The sequence below is a fragment of the Danio rerio genome, chromosome 8 (genome assembly GCF_049306965.1).
Source record: "Danio rerio strain Tuebingen ecotype United States chromosome 8, GRCz12tu, whole genome shotgun sequence".
In the NCBI taxonomy this organism is placed as follows: domain Eukaryota; kingdom Metazoa; phylum Chordata; class Actinopteri; order Cypriniformes; family Danionidae; genus Danio; species Danio rerio.
Genome location: NC_133183.1, coordinates 13,237,131 through 13,259,173, shown reverse-complemented (window position 1 = coordinate 13,259,173; position 22,043 = coordinate 13,237,131). Strand labels below are relative to the sequence as shown.

Sequence of the window (22,043 nt, the reverse complement as noted above, 5' to 3'; positions counted from 1 at the left end):
GTTCAGCCTCCTAACCCTTCAGCCTTGTGTATTACTCCACCCACATACAGCGACAAGCTGAGGACTCTTTACAGTTTGACAAATATTGCTGCTGTTGGGCAACAGAATGTACTTTTGAGGCTTTTTAGTTGAGAAATTAGTTGTTTAGATTGCAATTACGCAGTTTATTTATAAGGATAGTGCCTATTTTAAAATATTTATTATTTCTGAAAGACAGCGCGTTGGCGGCTATTAGCCTGTCTTTGTGCACAGACAGTTGACGATGTTCCACAAGATGGCGACAGAGACCGCATAATAAGCCCTAAGAGAAAACAGCATAATTTTAAACTACAGCTGATCAAATCTTGATTAAACAGATCACTTACTTTCTAAGTCGATCTCTCTCTTTTGTGTGTTGTAGTGCTGTATTTATACCATAGTAATATTGCAACAGAGAAATAATGGAAAATCTCTGTAGACTGATGGCATTTCATGCCGTTCAAAATTATAATCTTAAAATGTGAGCAAAATCACCTGTTTTGTCATCACTTTAGACATTTCGATAAAGAATCATTCAAATACTAGCTCTAAAGTGACTTTGGTGAAAGAGCAACGTTTCTGTTGTTCTGACGTCAGCAGCAGATGTGAATGAATGGCGAAAAAAAACAGTTCCTCTTACAAAAGGGTTTTGAGACTCACTGTGTTTGATTTTCTTTTTTATACATACGATTGTATATATATATATATATATATATATATATATATTTACAGTTGAAGTCAGAATTATTAGCTCCCCTTTGAATTATTATTTTTTTCTTTTTTAAAATATTTTCCAAAAGATGTTTAACAGAGCAAGGAAATTTTCACAGTATGTCTGATAAAATTTTTTGTTCTGGAGAAAGTCTTATTGTTTTATTTCGGCTAGAATAAACGCAGTTATTAATTTTTTTAACTTAATTTTAGGGAGAAAATTATTTATTTTTTTACCCCTTTAAGCTATTTTTTTTTCAATAGTCTACAGAACAAACCATCGTCACACAATAACTTGCCTAATTACCATAACCTGCCTAGTTAACCTAATTACCATAATTTAGCCTTAAAATGTCACTTTAAGCTGTATAGAAGCTGTATAAATCAGTTATTAGATATGAGTTATTAAAACTATTATGTTTAGAAATGTGTTGAAAAAAATCTTCTCTCCGTTAAACAGAAACTGGGGAAAAGAAATAAACAGGGGAGCTAATAATTCAGGGGAGCTAATAATTCTGACTTCAACTGTATTTGTATATTGAGTTAAGAAACCACTAGATTTGCAATGTATAGTTACTCAGTCTTTTTTAATTCTGTGAACTACTGATGCCATTTTTTCCAAAAATATTTCAAACAACAATGCTGTCATTTAGAGCATTTCTTTGCTTGAAATAACAAAGGTGCCATGCTTTCAGAAATGTTTATATAGAGAACAAACAAAATAATGCTCTAATGACAAAAGGTTTTTTGAAATTTGAAACTAATTTCATCAGGTATTTATAGATTTAAACAAATATAAACAATTCACTTAAACCCACATCTAATACAGATGTACAGATAAACAGAGAATTTTGAAGTGGTCTCTTAAAGGGACAGTTCCCCACAAAAATGAAAATTCTGTCATTATTTACTCATCCTCTACTTGTTCCAAATATGTTTAATTTCTTTCTTCTGAAATTTCTGAAGAATTTAAATTCACAAATGAAGATATACTGAAAACTACAAAGAAAAACAAACAGCTAATGACTTCAATAGCATTTTTTCTTCCTACTATGGATGTCAGTTGCTGCTTTTTTAACATTCTTCAGAATATCTTGTTTTGTGTCTAGAAGAAAGATATTTATAAAAGGTTAGAACAATTTTAGTGTGAGTAAACAAAATTTGTTGGGTAAACTATGCTATTAAATAAATAATTTTCCCTAGTGTCTTTGTAATAATCAATGACAAAAAGGAACAACATTTACAAGGCAAATGGCATCACAGAACCAGCATATCCTTGCCAACATCCTGGATGACGTGCCCAATAGGCGCCTGGCTCTGAGCCTTGAGGTAGCACTGTTTCTTGCACTCCAGCAGCGTTTCCAGATCCTTCCACATCTTCATCTGTCTCATATTGGGCTCCTGGTTCTCTCGCACCTGCTTCACCTGCTGACGGAGAACCTGCAAGTCCACAGAGACACAATGTTCTACTGTATGTATTCAGATGCTAACTGCACACCAATGTTATTTACATATGTAAAGCTTGGTTGGTGCACAAAACTGACCCCATGATATCAAATCCGAATTTCAAATTCCTATTTAAGGTCTTGTGAAATGCTTTGAAATGTGTATTTGTATGCGATGTTTGACGTAATCAACTGAAACACGAGGAGAAGGTGAACACGGATCTGTCAGTGAGAGTGGTTGAGCTCAAGTGAATCAAATGTTAAGCGTCTTGAAGTGGGCGGGGCATGTCAGATACTAGAGAGCATTTGATTGGTCAAGATTTGATGAGAAACTTAAGTATGGGGTGACAAGAAGAAAAAAAACATTGATTCATTTAGGCGGAAGTGACAAACTACAAGCGTTACATGTAGAGGAGTGAACCTACACTTGTCCCACGGTACGGTTTGGTTACGGTTATTATACTCGCGCTTGCCTCCCTCGCCATAGTAAGCTACGGCGCATATAAGATAAATGACGTCAGTACACAATAACCAGTTATGATTATTACTGAACCGATACCGAATTGTCTGCATCGCGGTGCACTGAAGAAACAATGAATTTTGACACCCCCACTTGCATGTTTATATAAGTTTTATATCTTCTAAACGCAAATTTTGTCTTTGTTTTGTTTCACACCAGCTTATAAATATCCTGCAAACTAACAATACTGATACGAACATCTAAAAAACTTTAAAATCAAACAAAAAAATGAGCTCAGGGGTAGCTTAATTAATGTATAGGTGGTCTTTGGGTAAGGGATTGCTTAGAATAAACAGCAAAAGAAAGTCCAAGGCACTCAAAAATTTGGAAAAAATACTTTTTTGGACTTTCTTTTGCTATCTAAAAAATGTTATTTTAATTTCATGGGACCTGAAGTGCTGTGAAATGTGCAGCTTTGCTTAATGTGTGACATAATTTCAATTCAAGCATGAAGACATTGCGGGACACATCAAGTAGCCCCTCCCCTCTTTTTTGAAAACAACCATCAGAAACTTTCAATTTTCAACATATTTTAATATCTTTTTGCATCAAATTATTGAAAATAGTATCAATATCATAATAAGAACCGGCACTGAATCGATAAAAATCTTAACGATACTCATCCTTAGCAGTGAAATCCTAAAAATAGCTTGGACCATTTCGGAAAAAGTGAGAAACTAAAAGATTTGAATGCTTATATCTTGTAAAAGTACATTTTGTCATTGCTTTGGAGCACATTAGCTTATAGATAACCTCAAGAATAACATATCGTTACAAGCACCCAAAACAACTTTCATTGTGATTTCAAGTGGACTTTAAAGGGGACATAATATGCTAAATCAATTTGTCAAGAGGTTTAAACACAGTTGTGTGAATACAGCCAGCCTATAATGGTAAACATGTATTAATTCTATTTTTTATAATCATACTTCGTAAAAAAACAGTATGTAAAAACTCTTTGATCCCTTTGTACGTGTCATCAGAGGGGGAAAGCCCCGCCCTTAAGTGAAGATCTCTCCCTCATTAGCATAAACAGCCATGAGTGAGAAGCAGCCATTCCCATTAGAGTTTATAATCTGTCACTAAGGTGACACATTGGCTTTATAGCCCCACCCCTTTTAGAAAAAAAGAGCTGGGAGCACAACCTCATTTGAATTTAAAATGACAGTCACCAAAATGGCACAATTTGAATCAAAGCTTATAAGGGGTGGTTTCAAAACTAATCTAAAAACTAATTAGTGGATTATTTTGAGCTCAAACGACAAATACACACTCTAGGAACATCAGAGACTTCTTGTAAAAAGTTCCCTTTAAATTTTTGAGTCCAGTACTGGCAGTCAAATTTAATGTAGGTTCATGGATTCAGAAAGCTTGTAAAGTTGCAGCAGTAAACAGTGAAAGGGCATGACGGGCATTTATGGAAGAGTTTGGCATACTGTTGTCTCTTCTTCCAGTGTGCTGAGAGGGTGGTCTGCTAGTTGTACATCAGGGCAATGATTACACAAGCTTTGTTCTAACACTGGCATGATGTGGCGTGACACTGATAGCATGCTCTGCGCAGTTTGGCAGAAATATTAAACCCAGCTCTTAACTAACTCCTAGATGACCACAACAGATGAGGCAGAATCAAGTAAACCTGGTGGAACTTGGTTATGAATCAGAGAGGTTTGAGAGTTGCCTCACCTTGCCCAAGGACTCCTGCTCTGCTGTGTTTGCAATGTACTTCTCTCTGCAATGACAAGAAAACACTCCTTAAAGCAATGGTGGTTTTAGTTCAGTAAAACAAATCTTAGATTAAGAAAGGTAAAGTTAAGCATGCAAAACACACACACACACACGCGCGCACGCACACGCACACACACACACACACACGCGCACACGCACACGCACACGCACACACACACACACACACACACACACACACACACACACACACACACACACATTTAAATAATTTGACCCACTTCAGCTTTGACTTATTTCTCAGACAAAGCTAGTAAACAAATTGGTAACACTTTATTTTGATGGTCCATTTGAGTATTAGTAGACTGTCTGCTTAATATCTGTTGATACTGCTCCTTCAGCAGACATTTAACCAACTTTAATAGAAACTTAGCAAGTACATGTCAACTTACACTAACCCTTTCCCCAAACCCTAACCCCACAACCTAACAGTCTACTTATAATCTATTGAGAATTAGTTGGCATGTAGATGCAACATAACTTAAATTCAACAAACAGACCATCAAAATAAAGTTTGACCAACAAATATTATGTATAAAAATACATACTGTCATGCAATTTTACCCCAAGCTTTTTACACATATGGAAATTTTAGATTTATAAATGACAGGGATAACTATCAGTAAAAAAAAATAATAATAATAAAAAAAACAATAAAAAAATTGATAAGTGGTATTGGACTTTGTATCGATATTGATAAAATCTATGTCAGAGATGCCCGAACTAGGGCCAAAGAGCCCCTGATAACCTTTAATTTGGCCCGCCATCCCATCTGAGAAGAAAAAAGAATGATGGAGAGGGTTTAGAGATTCAAATTTACTGCAACTCTTTGTTTGTTTTATTGTTAAAAGCTAACTAAAATTAGATGTACAGTCACCCGACAATGCAGAGACTTAGGTGAGTGCTTGACGAGTTTATTCAGCACTGAACTCCACTGTGTTATCATGGGATTGCTTATGTTTTTATTGCAATAAAAGTAAAAAGTTAATAATTTAAAAAGATTTACTGCATTAGTTAATATGACTCAAAGTTTTTTAATGTTTTCTATTTATTTTGAAATGTTAGGAAATAATTTAGGGGGGTGGGGGTGGGGGGGATCAGGATCTTTTTAATACACAATTACAGAATATGTTTTTCCACCATTTATAGGTTTTATACTGATGTATATATTTGTTTTTAATTTAAATATAATATATATATAATAATATATAATATAATTTTAATATAATTAAGGAACAAATTATTTCTTTGATGACTTAAAGGGAATATTTGAATTATCGGTTTTACAACATACTTATGCCTTGTTTTTCTAGGTTTAATTGGTGATAATGGTCAGGAATGTTGGACCATTATTGTCTTTTTAGCATATCAGTAGAGGACAAAAACTAGTGAACTGTGGAGTGGGCTAAAAAAAAATATTATTAAAAAAACGTCAGTAGGTATATATACAGTTAAAGTCAGAATTATTAACCCCCTTTTTAATTTTTTTTTCTTTTTTAAATATTTTCCAAATTATGTTTAACAGAGCAAGGAAATTTTCACAGTATGTCTGATAATATTTTTCTTCTGGAAAAAGTCTTATCTGTTTTATTTTAGCTAGAATAAAAGCTAAAATAAAAGTTTTAAATTTTTTAAACACCATTTAAGGACAAAACTATTAGCCCCTTTAAGTTATTATTTTTTTTGGTAGTCTATAGAACAAACCATCGTTATACAATAACTTGCCTAATTACCCTAACCTGCCTAGTTAACCTAATTAACCCAGTTAAGCCTTTAAATGTCATTTTAAGCTGTATAGAAGTGTCTTGAAATATATCTAGCAAAATATTATTTACTGTTATCATGGCAAAGACAAAAGAAATCAGTTATTAGAAATGAGTTATTAAAACTATTATGTTTAGAAATGTGTACTAATAAATCAGGGGGGCTAATAACTCTTCAACTGACTTATATATACATAGACTTCAACTGTATATAAATATATATATCTGCTTTTATTCTTGCCATAATAAACAATATATTTGTAGAGCAACCCATGTTCTCTTGTTATTCATATTTTAATAAACTATAATGGAACTGTCAGCGATATGTACAAAAAAAAGTGATCCATCAAAGTTTGATTTAAAAAATCTTGAATGGTTATAAAAATCTTTATAATAATTAAAATATTTAATAACAATATTACAAATAAATTTAGTTTAAAAAGCTTTAATAATTGTAATGATATAACATAGTTCCGGAAACATTCTACTTCTATGTTTATCAGTCTGACTTTACAGTGGGTTCCTTTTGACCATCCCCTGTCGTTATAAAGAATATCTCAAAGGTGAATGAGTCAAGTCTAGAAGCTTTGTCTGTTTCGTGAGGTGCGTGCGCACTCAGCAAAGCTGCGCGATGCGGCACCAGGCGAAAGTATAAATCAGCCTTAGGCGAATTACATTAACTAAATTTGCCGTAGTGTATCTGTGTGTCTGAATGAGAGTGTATGGGTGTTTCCCAGTACTGGGTTGTGGCTGAAAGAGCATCTGCGGCATAAAACACATGCTGGAATAGTTGGCAGTTCATTCCGCTGTGGCGACCCCTGATAAATAAGAGACTAAGCCGAAGGAAAATGAATAAATGATTGTAAATAAACCATAATATTATTAAATAATAAAGTTATTAAACATAATACAGTTCTGAATTTGAATTGTGTTAAATTGTATAATTGACAATTGTAATTTAATAAAACTGAATATTATATGCCATTTATAAATTGTTTTAAATTAAAATTTCTGAACAACATGAGGTCGAGAAAATCATAATTGAACATAAATTTTCAGGTGAACTACACCTAATGTCACACTTAGTTAATTCTATTAATCATGCGTCAGTATATAATGTCACTGCACTACCTGGAAGGAATAAATATAATCTAATAATGATAAGAGAACTTCTGACTTATTATGATTACATCAATTGTTGAGTCACTCTTACTTCAGATTGAACCGACAACCTTTGTGTGAACAGCTCAAATCCTCAACCACCCGCCTCCACATTTATCAGAATTTCTGCTAAACTTTTTCAAATGTGTGGGCGGGATGGATCAGGAATGGGTGAATAGACACTTGAAGCATAACTGAAACAAAAGACGTGAAAAAAAAAACAAGTGTTCTGAGTGGTAGGCGCTGAGAGCTGTGAGCTGAAAAGAGTCTGTCTGGAAATATTTGTTTGTCATGAAGCATGAATTTGTGCATGTCAGGTTTATCTGTAGCAGATATATCTCCAGTTTCGTACCTGAGAGCCGTCCTCCGCACCTGTACGTCCATTGACTGACTGATCTTGCTTTGTTCTGCCGCTCTCTGAATTTGACTCTCAATGATCTGTGAAGAGAAGCCGAGAGAAGAGTAAGAGAAAAGCACAGGACTACCATCTGACATCTAAGAGGAAGATGCTTTTTACCTCTCTCTCGCAGTTAATGTGATGATATCGGCTTTCTTCCTGTGCCGTCTCTTCCCTGAGTGTTCTCACTTCCTGTTTAATATCAGGAGATTGAATCACTGCATGTTCATATTTATATCATATGACGCAAATAACATTTCACCACCACGATTTGTGAGTAAGAATTTGTGCCAATTTGGCCATACAGGATTTTGAATCTAAATTAGACTTGAGGTTAAAATAAATTCAACAAGTGTAACGTCTTTGTGAGATATTTCGAAATACAGTGCAAAAACTTAAAATGCAACACTTAATTTTGCAGGAAGAATTACCAGTGGACAGGCACATACATTCATTCATTTTCTTTTCAGCTTGTTCCCCTATTAATCTGGGGTCGCCACAGCAGAATGAACCGCCAACTTATCCAGCATATGTTTTACACAGCAGAGAGCTACCCGTGGTAAAGAAGGAAAGCGGTAAAGGGGATGGATGGGGGATTTCTTTGGAAAACGAAGACAAGGGAGAAATTCTTGCTAGGCTACTTATAGTGAGTTTGGATTAATCTGATCTGGCTAACTAATGATTGTAGATGAGACCAGCTGCAGACAATCATATCACGTGCTTCTTTTGAAATTAGTTTGTGAAACTTCACTTTAAGTCGTTTGATTTGCAGAGACACACAGTCAATTATTTTGCTGAACAGATCCACCACATTTGACCCTCATAAATGTTCATGAAAGTCATCGTGCTGCGGTTATAAGGAGGTTTGCTGAAGGTGGCAGCTGTCATGCAGCGAGGGGTTTGTATCTATGATAAGGCATGACAGGTCGTGTTCATTAAAAAGTAAGAATTATTAATAAATTCATATGAATCAGTCCCTTAAAAGTGACGTAGGGTCTTCAGTTTGCACTCACTCTGCATACACTGTGTACCGCGCCAAAGCTCAACCGAACTGCACTTTTTCTCCAGAAGAAAAAATATTATAAGAAATATTGTAAAAAAATCTTTGCTCTGTTAAACATAATTTGGGAAATATTTGAAAAAGAAAAGAATAAAAAAACACCAGAGGACTAATAATTTTGGCATCAACTGTATAACACATGGGTAAATAAGTAATTCATATAAAAAATTATTAATTTATAATAAAACCTATAAAAAAAAAACTTTGATTTTCACTTCATTTAATTTCAATCCTTGATTTGAATTCAAATGACAACTCTTCATTCTCTTCCAGCATGTCTCAATAATAATGCAACCCAACCCTGTCTAAATACCTGTTCCAGCGTGGATCTGTTGCTCTCGAGTCCTGCAGCACAGGTTTCATACTGAGCCTTTTTCTCCTCGTACTCTGGTGCGAGCTCCTGTTTTAACATGCAAAACAAAAGAGAATGCAATTCCGACTGAGCTGATAAGCTGATTGGCTCTTTGTAGTTGAGAGTGATTCTCAGTATAGAGGAGAGAAACAAATGGCTTTGTGTCTCACTTGATGCTAAACAGTCACTCACCGCGTGTTCCTGTCTTAGAGCTCTCAGGTCCTTTATCAGCGGAGATAGAGCAGACTTCTTCTCTGCTATCACTGAATTCAGCTTCTTTACCTGAAATAAACACAAATCTTCATGACGGATGATGACCCAGAAGAGAATCAATCAAACGCATACACATGAGTGAGTCCAAGAAACACATTCAGTTTAAAGCATTTCCTTAATATACACTTTAAACATAAATGAAATGACACTTTGAGGATTATGTCATGATCATTTAATACATTTTAAAGGAATAAACACTTCAACCTTAAAGAAATCACAAGAACAATACACTATTTTAATTTAAAGGAACATACAACACTAATGTTGTGACATATTTTAAAAATTAAAAGTCACTATGTTCGACATTTACATGTTTTAAAATGTAATTTATTTTTTGTGATGCAAAGCTGCATTTTCAGCATCATTGCTTAAGCCTTTAGTATCACAGAACAGGGCTGCACAATGTATTATTTTAGCATGGATATCGCAATGTATGAATCTGCACTAGTTACTTTACATCACAGTATCTGCAATGGTAAGTTGGGATTATAATTTAAATTTAAATATTTATTTTTTAATTTAAAATTAATTTGTGCATAAGAAATAATTCAATTTTTAGCTTTAACAGAGATTAGTTGTATCTATTTATACATTAAAGACAGTAGTCAACATTTGAAGTGGATTAAAAAAAAGAGGATCAAACAAGAATGGATGTTGTTGAACAGCTTTAGGACAACTTTGATTTTTGTGGTGATTTTGATTCACTTCAAATGTTGACTAAACTGTATATCAGGGGTCACCAACCCTGTTCCTGGAGAGCTACCTTCCTGCACATTTCAGTTGCAACCCTGATCAATCACACCTGTTTGTAATTATCAAGTGCTGCTATAGGTACTTTTAATTGGTTCAGGTGTGTTTGATCAGGGTTGGGACTGAATTCTGCAGAAAGGTAGCTCTCCAGGAACAGGGTTGGTGACCCCTGCTGTATACAGTGTTATTTTCATTCATTCATTCATTCATTCATTCATTCATTCATTCATTCCTTTTCCTTTCAGCTTGGTTGCTTTATTAATCTGGGGTCGCCACAGCGGAATGAACCGCCAACTTCTCCAGCATATGTTTTACACAGCGGATGCCCTTCCAGCTGCAACCCATCACTGGGATCTGGGAAACACCCAGAAATTCTCATTCACACTCATACACTGCGGACAATTTTAGCTTACCCAATTCACATGTACCGCATGTCTTTGGACTAGTGGAGGAGACCAGATCACCCGGAGGAAACCCACGCGAACGCGGGAGAACAAGCAAACTTCACACAGAAATGCCAACTGACCCAGCCGAGGCTCAAACCAGCGACCTTCTTGCTGTGAGGCGAGAGTGCTAGCTACTGCGCCACCGCGTCACCCCACAGTGTTATTTTACATTTGATTATTTTGTTACTGTACGTCAACTGATACTCTTTAGAAAACATCAAAGCACTATATATTTCATTTGTATAGTATGTTTGTTTTAATGTATTAATTTAAGCTTGTAATATCTTTTATTTCAAGCATATACAGGGGCAACACGGTGGCTCAGTGGTTAGCACTGTCACCGCACAGCAAGAAGGTCCCTGGTTTGAGCCCTGGCTTGACCAGTTTGCGTTTCTATGTGAAGTTTGCATGTACTCCCCGTGTTTGCGTGGGTTTCCTCTGAGTGCTCCAGTTTCCCGTTAAAGTCTAGACTGGATACGCGGCTGGCCAGAAGTGCAATACACACATCATTATAGCAGCATTTTTTATGACACTGTATAATAATAATTAATATTTTTATAGTACTGTGACGGTTGGGTTTAGGGTTAGTGGTAACTGTTAAAAAAATAAAAATTTTTGGTCATTTAAGAAATAGCATAAATAATTCTTGGTACAACTACTGTTTTTACATTACTGTGACAGTTGGATTTAGGGTTGGGGTAGACAGTAATAAAATACAATAAATGGGAAATTTAATAAATAATATAAATAATTCAAATTAATTTCCGGCCACATCCATATCCGATCTAGCAACAACCTGGTTTCCCTATACAATCCAAAGACATGCGCAGGTGAATTGGATGAAAAAAATTGTCCGTAGTGTGTGATTGTGTGTGTGAATGGGTGTTTCCCAGTACTAGGTTGCAGCTGAAAGGGCATCTGCTGTGTAAAACTTTTGCTGGATAAGTTGGCGGTTCATTCCGCTGTGGCGACCTCTGAAATGACTTAAGGCTGATTTATACTTCTGCTTCGAGTAATCGACGTGACCTACGGCCTGCATTGTGAGTAGCTGTGTGTTCATACTTCTGCGTGGTGTTAGTTTTACTCTGCAATAACACTTCCGAATGGCTAGCTGGCACTGGGGTTTGATGTTCCTCTGTGTCAAGTGTCTTTGTGGGTGTTTTGTAGTTCAAACTCGTTCATTCAGAGAAGGGAACCGGCAGACATATAACAACTTAAGTCATAAGGTAAACACAAAACAAAAGTTTCCATCTGGAGCTCCTTCACAGGACTCAACACTTGTAAATACTCGCTCCATAGGGCTTCAATCAGATCGTTAGTCAATGAGAATATATGGGTTAGTTTTAAAAAAAAATTGCAATTGATTGTGTGCTGTTATTATGTGTGTGTTTTAACTGGTTGTATTTATGTCACCAGTGTTAAAGGCAAAATTCCATTCTGGGCCAATAAAGGGGAAACAAACAAACAATCTATCAAACCCCAAAGAGCCACACTTCAGCAAATAAGCAAGTGCATCATCTTCCATCTCACCATTTCAGACATGTCATCCAGTGTTCTTCCCTTCATCTCATCCAGCTCGCTCTTGATAGCAGAAACTCTCTCCAACTCCTCCTGAGTATCGCTGTAGCCTGAGATTCCCCGCTGAGCCTCCAGAGATTGCTGTACACCAGAACACACACACACAAACGGCAGAAATAGAACAAATGTTTATTCGCCTTGTCGATTTGATTAGATTACTTACTGTAATGGTATTCGCAAAGAGTAAACAATCAGCGCTACTGCAAAGCATTTAAGCTGCGACAAATCAAACAAGATCTGTACCACAATTGCGTCAACAACCTTGTAATGAACTCCAAATTGACCTTAAATAAAAATATTTTCATTCAATTTTGTCAGATGTAATTAAGGGATATGAATCTCAAATGACTTTTCTTAATAAAACAATGCTAAGCAGGGATGTCATAGGTAGCCAATAGAGGCCAATATTAATGTGATTATTGGTTTAGAAAGTACTGATTGCTTTCTGATATATGAAAGAGTGTTGTTTCATGTTATCCTGCTGTGTTTCGACATGTTTAGTGTCATATTTAAGCCTTCTGTGCTGTTGGGGATGTTTGGATCCACCCTGATGTGATTTTGAGTCATATGCCTCGTATCCACTAAGAACTGTTCTTAGTTCCGAGAACTGTTCAGAGAGTTCATAGAACTGTTCTGTTCAGTTTGGTACGGTACAGTACAGTACGGGTCACTTTTATCAGGCTTGTGTGTCCACTGCCAAAGAATACACACACACACACACACATATATATATATATATATATATATATGTATATATATGAAACCATACAGATCCTTACAGTCTCTGAAATGTTACCAATTACAGTACAAAACAAAATTACTCAAAACATACTTTTACGTCTTATTTGGGTTCATAAACAATATGAAACATACACAGTCAGTACAAACCTCTCATTTTTATTCTTCACCAGCACATGGAATGTTAACACCTTGTCATTCCAAGTTCATAATAGTCCAAAAGGCAATAATGATAATTAAACATGGCAGTTTGTTCATGTTTTAAGTTGCTGAAAGAATCATTTGCTCCTTTGTTTTTTTGCACTTCGGTCTCACGTTTGTCTGTTTCTGAAAAAATTGGATGTCAGAAGCATGCGCACGTTATTTTCATCAGCTCAATGAGTTTGTTATTTACCAAATATAGACGCGCACAAAAAGTCTCTAGAGAAAGTGAAACCACCTCTTAAACGGGGGCTCGTGTAAATGAGATCCAGTTTTGGCGATTCTGCTCAGAAGATCAGAGGGCAGGTTGATCATATACTCCCCCTTGCGTTCTTTCTCTTGGATTTCTTCTAGTTACCTTACAATTCATATATTTTGGCACTTTAAGCAAGACACTAGGTCCTTGATGTTGGCCTTGAGAGCAATGTTTTCCTTATCTGTGTTAGTCAGCATTAATTGAAGAACATTTACTTCATTTTCGAGCTGAATTATTCAGTCGCTGTGGTCTGAAAGGCTCACTTCTATCGCGATCGTTGCTACTTGTGATGCACCGAAGGTTCGACTGAAAAGCGGATTGGTTTCAGAGACTTATTTAAAAGTGTGACAAATTCCCCAGTCATGTCCTTTCTAAACTTTTCAAGCTCCTTGACAAGAGACTTAACTGTGAGCTGCGATGATGCGGGTTCGTTATCTGCCTTTTTGAGCTGGGTTAGGAAACACAGTTAAGATCTTTTAGGGTAAGAGGTTTTTGAGTTCTTGCCGTCTATTACTGAATGTGTCAGGATTATCGAAAACAAAACCAACTTAACCCCGCTGCCATAGCGCTGCTTTCCTGACAGGAATAAGCATGTTGAACTTGAGTCTGCTGTTTGCCACCAGTCTTCATGAATTTGCTCATTTCAAATGGATCGTTCGAAGACGTGTACTCTGAATAAAAAACAATGACCACGAATTGGGTACACTGGTAAATCAGGGTATTTACGAAGAAATTACATGTAATAACACGGAGCTTAGACAACGAGCATCTTCACAAAACCGGAAGTCATAAGCCACAAAATCAATATTGTGCATGTTCATTATGTGGCTCAGTGGTTAGCACTGTCGCCTCACAGCAACAAGGTCGCTGGTTCAAGTCCCAACTGGGTCAGTTGGCATTTCTGTGTGGAGTTTGCATGTTCTCCCAGTGTTTACGTAAGTTTCCTCTGGGTGATCCGGTTCCCCCTCAGTCCAAAGACATGTGCTATAGGTTAATTGTGTAAACGAAATTGGTCGTCGTGTATGAGTGTGTGTGTGTGAATGTGAGAGTGTGTTGGTGTTTCTCAGTACTGGAATGCGGCTGAAAGGGCATCAATTGTGTAAAACATATGTTGGGATGGTTGCTGGTTCATTCCGCTGTAGTGACCCCTGATAAATAAGGGACTAAGCCGAAGGAAAATGAATGAATGAATGAATGAATGAATGAATTATTTAATTAATTAATTAATTAAATTACTGAATACTGCTGTATGTCTATAGACATCTAATACTCAAAGTCACAAATACATTATTCTCTACTGAGGGAACTTTACAGGTCAGGCTCAAACTAATGCCCTTTGGTTTTATAATAGGCCAGAAATGTGCTGAGCACTATATCCTGGGAATATTACATGACTAATCCCATTCTGACACTTCAATATGACTCAACTTGCTTTCATCTAGACATTTTAGACATTTAGACTAGTCAGGGAAAAAGAGGAAGCTTGTAAAAATGATGAATGCAGTGGTACAAGACAAGAGCATTGCTAGCACTTTCTGGTTTGTTGTTAGGATGTTGCTAGGCAGACAGAAAAAAATATTCCAGGTGGTTCTTAGGATATGCTAGGGTTTTCTGGCTGGTTGTTAGGATGTTGATAGTAAAATAAAGCTTTCAAAGTAGTTGCTAGGATATTCTGTCTGGATGGAAGTGCATTGCTAGTGTATTCTGGCTGGTTGTTAGGGCGTTGCTGGGCAGATGGTTACATTTACATTTAGTCATTTAGCAAATGCTTTTATCCAAAGCGACTTACAAATGAGGACAAAGAAACAATTTACACAACTATAAGAGCAACAATGAATAAGTGCTATAGGCAAGTTTCAGGTCTGTAAAGTCTAAGAAGGAAAGTATTAGTAATTTTTTTTTTTCTTTTTGATTACAGTTAGTGGTTATACAGAGAGGCAATTGCAGATTAGGAAGTAAAGGGGAGACTAAATAGTTGAGTTTTTAGTCGTTTCTTGTAAACAGCGAGTGACTGTGCCGTTCTGATGCAGTTAGGGAGTTCATTCCACCAACTGGGCAGATTGAACGCGAGCGTTCGGGAAAGTGATCTCTTCCCTCTTTGGGATGGAACCACGAGGCGTCGTTCATTCACAGAACGCAAGTTTCTGGAGCGCACATAGATCTGCAGAAGTGAGAGCAGATAAGAAGGAGCAAAGCCAGAAGTCGTTTTGTAGGCAAACATCAGAGCTTTGAATTTGATGCGAGCAGCAACTGGCAGCCAGTGCAAACGGATGAGGAGTGGAGTGACATGTGCTCTTTTAGGTTCATTAAAGACCACTCGTGCTGTTGCGTTCTGGAGCTGCTGAAGAGGCTTGATAGAGTTAGCTGGAAGCCCCGCTAGTAGAGAGCCCCGATAGTCAGAGGATTTCATTCTAGGTGGTTGCCTTTTTTGCCTGGATGCTAGAGCATTTCTAGGGCGATTGTCTGGTTGTTAGGGTGTTACAAACAGATAGTACAATTTTTCTGACTGGTTGCTACTGTAGAGTGTTTTGGCTGGTTGCTAGAGCAAAGTGTTTTGCTACTGCTAGACAGATGGCTAGAGTGCTCGGGTGGTTGCTAGGGTGTGTCAAAGGGGATGCACTGCAAAAAATGCTTTTAAAACTTTAAGTTTTTGATTCAAGTCTAAATTTTAAACATTACTTAAATTAAAAAGCATTTTCTAGACAAGTACAATTATTTTTTTGTCTTTAGAAAAAAAAAAAATTGTTTTTTCTTGAAGGGCACCTATTTTACCCCCTTTTTCAAGATTTTAGGTAAGTTTTTTTGTCTCCAGAATGTGTCTGCAAGGTTTAAGCACAAAATACCCATCTGATTATTTACTATACCTTTTTAAATCTGGGAAATTTAAGCTGTTATCAAATTGTAGCTGTTTTTGTTGCCTTTGCCTTTATTGCAAATGAGCTGGTTTTCACGTATGTGTCAGAGCCGTAAACCAGCACGTACATAAACAGACAGTGACAGACAAGAATGAAGCAGATCTCCCTCACTACAGTAAGACCCTTCCCAACTGTAAAATTTGATAAATTTTGTTGTGGGGTTGATTCAAGCCTCTCTACAAAGATGAGTCACACACAATGTCGATATGAAGTTATAAAAACGAGCACACACGTTTTTGCGTAGCATGTATCCTGTCATATTTGTCAATATCCACTGCTGTATGAATATCAGCTATGTTAATGTACAAAATAAACTTGATTTCTTGTCCACAAACCGGGATTGAAGCGTCTACTTTTATAATTGAACTGACACTATGCGGCCATGGTGTTGAATTACGTAGACATTTTACTGTCCTTATTACGAAGATGCACTGTAAAAAACGTTTTAAACTTGTTGAACTCATTCTTGATCACATTTGATAATGATTGATGATCAGCAAGCTGAACAGATCTTTTAATTTCAGTTGCTTTGTGCACGTCCTGTCTTGTGAATATGATTATTCTCGTACAACGGAGACATGTTAATACGCAGCTGTCAATCAATTTGATGGGCGGGGAAACAACATTACTACCTCACGTTGTGGTGGGCCTCAAAATGGGAGGGATTTGGATAGTATTTTAACTTCAGGAAATTTACAAAGAGACTTATTGTGTTTAAATCACTCCAATATGACTGTGGACATACTATACCTACACACAGTTCTGTCCAAACAGCTTACAAAAGATGATTTTCATCATAGGTGCCCTTTAAAACAAGATAAATTATCTGCCCATGGGGTAAGTAAAATATACTTATTTCAAACCAAAAACAAGATTATTTTACTTACCCCACTGGCAGATTACTTTGCTTGTTTAAAGAAAAATCAGGGTTTACACATATTTTTTGTACTAAAATTCTATAATTTTTCAAGTAAATTTTCATGACCTAATGTTTAATTCATTGTCTAGGTGTGAATGGTAAGTAATATGAAAAACAATGCACTTTCAAATTTATTACAGCATATCATAAAACACGCAACAATCCCTTTAGTTTAAATTATTTTTTATATCTATTTGTTTAGATAAAACTTACACAGCACTAATAATGTGAGAGCAAGGACAGAAAAGAAGTAACGATGACTAACCTATATTCAAGTATACAAATATTTGTTAAACTAATTTCCATGATGCGGCATGGTGGCTCAGTGGTTAGAACTGTCTCCCCACAGCAAGAAGGCGACAGTTGGGTCCCGGCTGTGTGGGGTTTGCATGTTCTTCCTGTGTTGCCATGTGTTTCCTCCGGGTGCTCCGTTTTCCCTCACAGTCCAAAGACATGCACTATAGGTGAATTGGGTAAACAAAATTGGCCATAGTGTATGAATGTGCGTGAATGCAAATGTATGGGTGTTTCCCAGTACTGGGCTGCAGCTGGAAGGGCATCCACTGAGTAAAACATATACATAAACATATGTAAAACAAAGTAGTTGGTGGTTCATTCCACTGTGGCGACCCCTGATGAATAAGGGACTAAGTCAAAGGAAAATTAATAAATTAATGAATAATTTCCATGACTTTTCCAAAACTTAGTGGGTTTTTCTTTTTTTCCAAAACCTTTCCAGGCCTGAAAAAGCTTTTCAGGTTTTCCATGACCGTATGAACATTGTTAAAAGCTCAGTTAATTCTGACTTATTATTATTGAAATCAAAACAATATCTTTACTTGTCTAGAATCTTATTTTAATATTTAAACTAGAAACACGACTAAAACATTTAGTTCAGTGGGATATAAGGCTACAAGAGTTTACTAGGCATGTTGCTACAGTATTCTAATTGTCAGTACAACACTTCAGGCCAATTAATATGTACAGAGACAAACAGTGAGATTACCAACAGAAGCCAAAACAGTACAGTAACCAGTTCCTTGGTTTCTAGTGCGTACAATCATTTTCCATGACACTAGATGTGAGGACAGACTTTACTGACTGATGTATCTGTAATAGTCTTGATACAGATGCACTTTGCACATGAAATGACATGTGGGACGAGTGTGTTGGCAGGAGTTTAACTGATGCCCAGGCTGTCTGAGGGGAACAGAGGATCAGGTGCCAACCGGACGGGTGGCCCAGGCTCCTGCAAACCAACCGCAAACGGAGGAGGAAAATTCCCCTACTCGAAAAATAACAGCATGGGATGCAGACAGGGAGCAAATGTCATCTCACAAATAGCCCGAGCTCAGCCTTTCTGCGTCAAATGGGCTATCAGCAAGTCAGTCCGAGGGAGGGCTCAGAGGTGTGAAGTCATTTCCAGGAAGGTGTTGTAACTTCAGCGTTAACACAATTTGAATAGACAGGGGATGGGTACAGGGAAGGTAGATTATGTGTCAGTGCGTATAAGATGTTGAAATGATATGCTGATAGATGCAACCAGAACATCGGTTGGCATCAAAATGGGTTGTACACTATTTAAAGAAAGTAAAGGAGTTTAAATGAAGTTTTAATTGATGCAGAAATTGAATTGCAATGATAATACTGTAATACGATTTTTAATATCGTATTTAATATTGATTTTAATATCATATAAAAATCATATTTAATATAGAAAAATCATGCTTAATATAGATTTTAATATCAATTTTTAATATTGTATTTAATATTAATTTTTAATATCGTATTTAATATTGATTTTTAACATTGTATTTAATAATACAATTTTTAATGTAAAGAATGCCGTATAGGGAAAACGATAACAACTATAGGGATAGTGGATAGGGATAATCCAGGATATCCTGGATTTTATACCCAAGAAGAGGAATTTGCTGTTTAACTTGGCTTGAAATCTAAATTTACCATTTTTTTGTCATTCTTAAGGTGAATAATTAATCTGTGCAAGTAAATCCACTAAAAAATTGGTTTGTTTCAGTAATATTTAATTAATTGGTAATTCACATTTGGAGTTATTAATATTAATCCACAAAGAATAGTTTGTTTTAATAATCTACAATTAAAATCTGACCATTTGCTTCTGCATTGGTGTGGCCGTCCTTCTGTTGACTTTAGGGCCTCCATGGCAACTGCATATTAATACCCATTAGTTTAATATAAGGGAAAGCCCCACCTCCAACTCAATATTCAGTTTCAGTTGAAAATACTTGAACATACTGAAATAAATGTCTCAGCAGCTACCAGTTCACGAAGACTTTTAATTGCTTACCATCTGGCTATTTGAGGTGTAGATGACTTTTCTTCTACTCCTAAACACTGAAGAACATTTTTAGCTAAAACGGTGGTGCTTGGCTTGAAAAAAGCTTGCTAGCTCATTTTTTTGTTAGTTCTTAGGTGAATAATTAATCCATGCAAGTTAATCCACTGAAAAAAATTTGCTTGTTTTTGTAATCTCCAATTAAAGTCTGACCATTAGCTTCTGCATCTGGTGTGGTGGTCCTTCTGTTGACATCAACCTGAGGGCTTCCAAAGCAACTACATTTTAATACCCATTAGTTTGCTATGAGGGAAAGCTCCGCCTCCTACTCAATATTCTGTTTCAGTTGGAAAAACATCAACAAACTGAAATATATGTCACAGCAACTCCTAGTTCACGCTGACTTTAAATTACTTACCCTTTGGTTATGTAAGGTGTAGGTGACTTTTCTTCTGAGCCAAAACACTGAAGAAAATTTTTAGCTAAAACTGTGGTCCTTGGCTTGAAAAAAGTTTGCTAGCTCATTTTTTGTTATTATTAAGGTGAATAATTAATCTGTGCAAGTTAATCCACTGAAAAAAAAAGTTTGTTTTAATAATCTTCCATTAAAGTCTGACCATTTGCTTCTGCATTGCTGTGGCTTCTGTTGACATCAACCTGAGGGCTTTCATGGCAACTGCACATTAATAATACTCATTAGTTTGCTGTGAGGGAAAGCCCCGCCTCCTACTGAATATTCCGTATCAGTTAGAAGTACATCAACACGAAATAAATATCTCAGCAAATTCCGGTTCACGCAGACTTTTAATTACTCACCCTCTGACTATGTAAGGTGTAGGTGACTTTTCTTCTACACCAAAACACTGGAAAACTTTTTTAGGTAAAACTGTGGTCCTTGGCTTAAAAAAAACTGAGGAAATCGAAATATTTGCCGGCCTTATGGACAGAGAAAAAAGATGTGTGATATTACCAGCTGCTGTTGTCCAGCTGTGTGTCGTTCTCTCAGGATCTCTTCGGTTCTCTGTAGCACACCATACTCTGCCTTCAGCTCAGCTATCTCCTGACGCTTTTTCTTATATGTGCTGCTCTTGCCACGCATCTTGGCCACATATCTCTTAAACTGAAAGAGACAAACGAAAATCCAAACTTTAATTAGGACATGAAAATAGGCAATCATTAACAAACACAATCCTGATAAATGACCACAAACAAATGTTAACGTGCACCGCTAACGCAATTATGAACAAAAATTTGACAGTAACAATGACAGTATTATGTTATGATATATGTATGTGTAAATGTGTGCACTTTAATTAGAACAGTAAAATCCAGATACTGTGCTTACTTCACAGTTTAGAGAATTTTACTTAAAGGTGCTGTATGTAGGTTTTGGACTGTTCTAAAGCATAAAAGTACCATAATATGTTTGCAGATATTTAAGAAACATGCTAAGTGAATATACTTGTTTATCTGCAAAACAATGCTTAAGTCAGATATTCAGCTTTGAGAATGGGATTTCCATGCTGGAACGTCTGTCTTTACTATCCGGTGGACAGTAAAGCAGCCTCAGAAATGAGACGCAGATTTAAAGTTCCGCATGAGGTGGTTATTAATTAGCAAATAATTTAAATATTAAACATTAGGTGTTAGGAGTAACAGTTAAATTCAAAACTATTTTCAAAACTTTTCGAGATCTGAGGTGAACTATCTCATGCTGCTTTCAGTAGTATGGTAATAAATATCATGTAAAATGGCATTCAAACTCACATTACTAGCATTTAACACTGAATAAAGCATATTAGGTGTACTTGAGGTGATCATTGTCAGTTTTCTGTTGATCAGCTGCAAGAAATAGAAGCCGCCTATTTAAAAAAATGTACATTTCTGGTGTTGGTTAGAACAAAAACTGCTTTTAATATAGGAAATATTCCTTCTATAGCAGACCGTTGTATTTTATTCAAAACACAACTTAAAGCAGCCTTTAGGCTCAATGGTCAGACACTCCAGTTAATCCTCAATCTGGCAACCTACACTTGCTTGTGTTTTGAAACAGGAGTGCAATATCTAGTTCAACCTCTGGGTGTCAAACTTACATACTGCAACTTTAAAATAAGTCAATCTTAATCATCATGTATAGCCAATATCTCATTATAATCACATTATGAGGGGGCTGTTAAATATTTTGAAAGGACCTAAAGAAAAATAAATAAATAAACAAATAAATAAATAATTTTTATTGTCAAAAATGCAAATAAAAATCTAAATAAATGAACTTTTCTCCATTAATTTAATCTCTGTTTCACTTTTGTTTTATTTCTATTTTTAAATGGTCCTGTGGTGTGACATACATTTTTTTAGAACAATTGATCGTAGATTCATTTTAAGTAATTAAATCTGCATAACAAGAAAACATGAAGTCTGGCTTATTACCTGCCTATGATTAAGATAATACCACAAATCTGTAATAGATCATTGGATAT

At 36.1% G+C, this 22,043-nt stretch overlaps 1 protein-coding gene across 1 annotated transcript in view; it reads right to left on the bottom strand.

Annotated features, from left to right (window-relative positions):
* Positions 1-1,301: 1,301 nt before the first annotated feature.
* The window catches only part of ift81 (intraflagellar transport 81 homolog), a 38,991-nt gene continuing 18,249 nt past the window's right edge, over positions 1,302-22,043 (bottom strand). The window contains 8 exon segments of the mRNA NM_001002313.1: positions 1,302-2,169; positions 4,378-4,423; positions 7,714-7,799; positions 7,879-7,950; positions 9,132-9,218; positions 9,363-9,452; positions 12,170-12,298; positions 20,534-20,683. Of these exon segments, the coding sequence (NP_001002313.1) occupies positions 1,987-2,169; positions 4,378-4,423; positions 7,714-7,799; positions 7,879-7,950; positions 9,132-9,218; positions 9,363-9,452; positions 12,170-12,298; positions 20,534-20,683 (843 nt within the window). The 3' untranslated portion in view covers positions 1,302-1,986.